The sequence below is a fragment of the Solenopsis invicta genome, chromosome 11 (assembly GCF_016802725.1).
Source record: "Solenopsis invicta isolate M01_SB chromosome 11, UNIL_Sinv_3.0, whole genome shotgun sequence".
NCBI lineage: Eukaryota > Metazoa > Arthropoda > Insecta > Hymenoptera > Formicidae > Solenopsis > Solenopsis invicta.
The window spans coordinates 16,164,680-16,166,703 of NC_052674.1; the positions used below are offsets into that span (position 1 = coordinate 16,164,680).

Consider the following 2,024-nt stretch of genomic DNA (forward strand, 5'->3'; position numbering starts at 1 on the left):
TAAGGGCATGCCTGGCCCTGGGATACACGCCCAGTGCATGGAAACTAGCAAGAGTAGTGTTCATCCCAAAAGCGGGAAGAGCGGGCTACTGTTCTGCTAAAGACTTCAGACCGATAATTCTGACCTTGTTTCTCCTAAAGACTCTGGAGTAATTGGTCGACGCGTATGTCAGGGACATTGTTCTTCAGCGACGCCCCTTGCATTGCGCGCAGCACGCATACCGCATGAGCTATTCCACGGAGACGGCTCTTCATGCAACTGTGTCGTTTATCGAGGAGCAGTTGGAGAGAGGCGGCTATGCGGTAGGCACCTTCCTAGATATAAAAGGTGCTTTAAACAACACCCCGCACAAGGTGGTGTGTGAAGTAGCGTTGCACAGGGGTGTGCCGGAGAAACTCGTTGAGTGGATTTGGGGCATGCTAGAGCGACGGATTGTAGCATCGCTGGGAACAGCAAAGGTTAGCGGATGGGTGGAGAAGGGGTGCCCCCAGGATGGGATGCTCTCTCTACTGCTATGGCGCTTGGTGGTGGATGGGCTGCTCGAAAGGCTGAGTGAGAAGGGCTTCTTTGTGCAGGGTTACGCGGATGACGTGGCTCTACTGGTGCGGGCACCCTTTCTTGGGCCTCTTTTGGAGCTCATGCAAAGTGCACTAGGAACGGTGGTGCAGGGGAACCGGTTTATCAGTGAACTCGCTGAAAATAAGGCTCATTGTCTTCACACGCAGATACAAAGTAGGCACTATTGAAGGGCCTATTTTCGAAGGAACGAGACTTGTTCTGGCTGAGTCAGTGAAATATCTAGGAGTGATCCTGGATAAGAAGCTATCTTGAAGGGAACACCTTGACAATCACTGTAAGAACTTGTGTTCTTACTTCTGGACATGCAGAAGGATATTCGGCCATACGTTGGGTCTAAAGCCTAGAATGGTCTACTGGATCTACACTGCAATACTTCTGACTAACTCAGTCTTTAGAATGAGGCAGGATAAGATGCCAGCGGTTCGAGCCCTGGACAGGCGCTTTTAAGTGCACATTACGGGGCTCGAAGACTGGAAGGGGCCCGAGGCGCTGGATCGGGCCTGGGATAGGGACCTCTGGTTCACAGACGGCTCCAAAACAGACACGAGCTCCGGTGCGGGTATCGTTTGTCGTCAGGGGAAAGTGGCGGAAAGCCTGTCTCTGGATGGGTTTGCCACAGTATTTCAAACAGAGATTGTGGCGATTCTAAGATGTACCCAGCAGGCCCTGGAAAGAAGAGAAACGGTTGGGCGCGTAAGAATTTGCTCGGATAGTGCCATCAAGGCACTTGAGGCTCCGATTTGTATCTCGCGGCTGGTCTAGGACTGCAGGAATGCACTGGAGGAGCTGGTAAGGGATAACGAAGTTGTCTTGACCTGGGTCCCCGGTCACTCGGGGATCGAGGGCAATGAGGAAACTGACCAGCTCGCCAGAGCCGCATCAAAAATGGAGATGTTTGGGCCGGGACCGGCGCTGAGGTCCCCCTTCTGTTTAGGCAGGAGGAGGATCCGGGTCTGGTTGCGGGGCGAGCACCTCGAGTTCTGGAGAAATGAGCTAAAGACCAAATGTCGACAGGCCTGGTCTCTGCTGGGAGAAACACCTAGCAAGGGCCTGGTCAGAGACATAAGGTCCTTGAGTAGAAAGGACGCCAGGCTAGCGGTGCAAATACTGACTGGTCATGAGGCCCTCAATTATCACATGCACAAACTGAGTCGATCCGATACGGCCGAGTGTAGGGCTTGTGGGGAAGAAGAGGAGACAAGTCTTCACATTCTTTGTGAGTGCCGACCTATGCGGGGCTGAGGCTGAAGCTGCTGGGCTCGGCATTTCCCGAGCCTGGGCAGATTAGCGGGCTACCGATGAGAGACCAGAGTCTCTTTTGGAGAGAATCAGAGCTCCCGTAGGTGGCAAAGGCTGGAGGAAGACACAATAGACAGCAGTCTGCGTGTCATGGGTGAATTTTCAACTCGAAAACCGCCCCCTCAGCGGCATTATTATTATTATTT

General features: G+C 53.1%; 1 protein-coding gene across 1 annotated transcript; it reads left to right on the top strand.

Moving 5' to 3' along the window:
• The first annotated feature begins 224 nt into the window (after positions 1-224).
• On the top strand, positions 225-1,821 carry LOC113005736. The gene is made up of 3 exons (XM_026141602.2): positions 225-732; positions 1,049-1,272; positions 1,342-1,821. Exons 1-3 carry the CDS (start codon positions 225-227, stop codon positions 1,819-1,821), a joined length of 1,212 nt encoding a protein of 403 aa, XP_025997387.2.
• The last annotated feature ends 203 nt before the right edge of the window (positions 1,822-2,024 follow it).

Excerpts from the sequence above, each read along its gene's own strand:
- LOC113005736 (XM_026141602.2), top strand. The coding sequence starts at position 225 with ATGAGCTATTCCACGGAGACGGCTCTTCATGCAACTGTGTCGTTTATC. Across the intron at positions 733-1,048 it reads TCTTCACACGCAGATACAAA|ACTGGAAGGGGCCCGAGGCG; the intron begins GTAGGCACTATT and ends CGGGGCTCGAAG. Across the intron at positions 1,273-1,341 it reads GAAGAGAAACGGTTGGGCGC|GACTGCAGGAATGCACTGGA; the intron begins GTAAGAATTTGC and ends CGGCTGGTCTAG.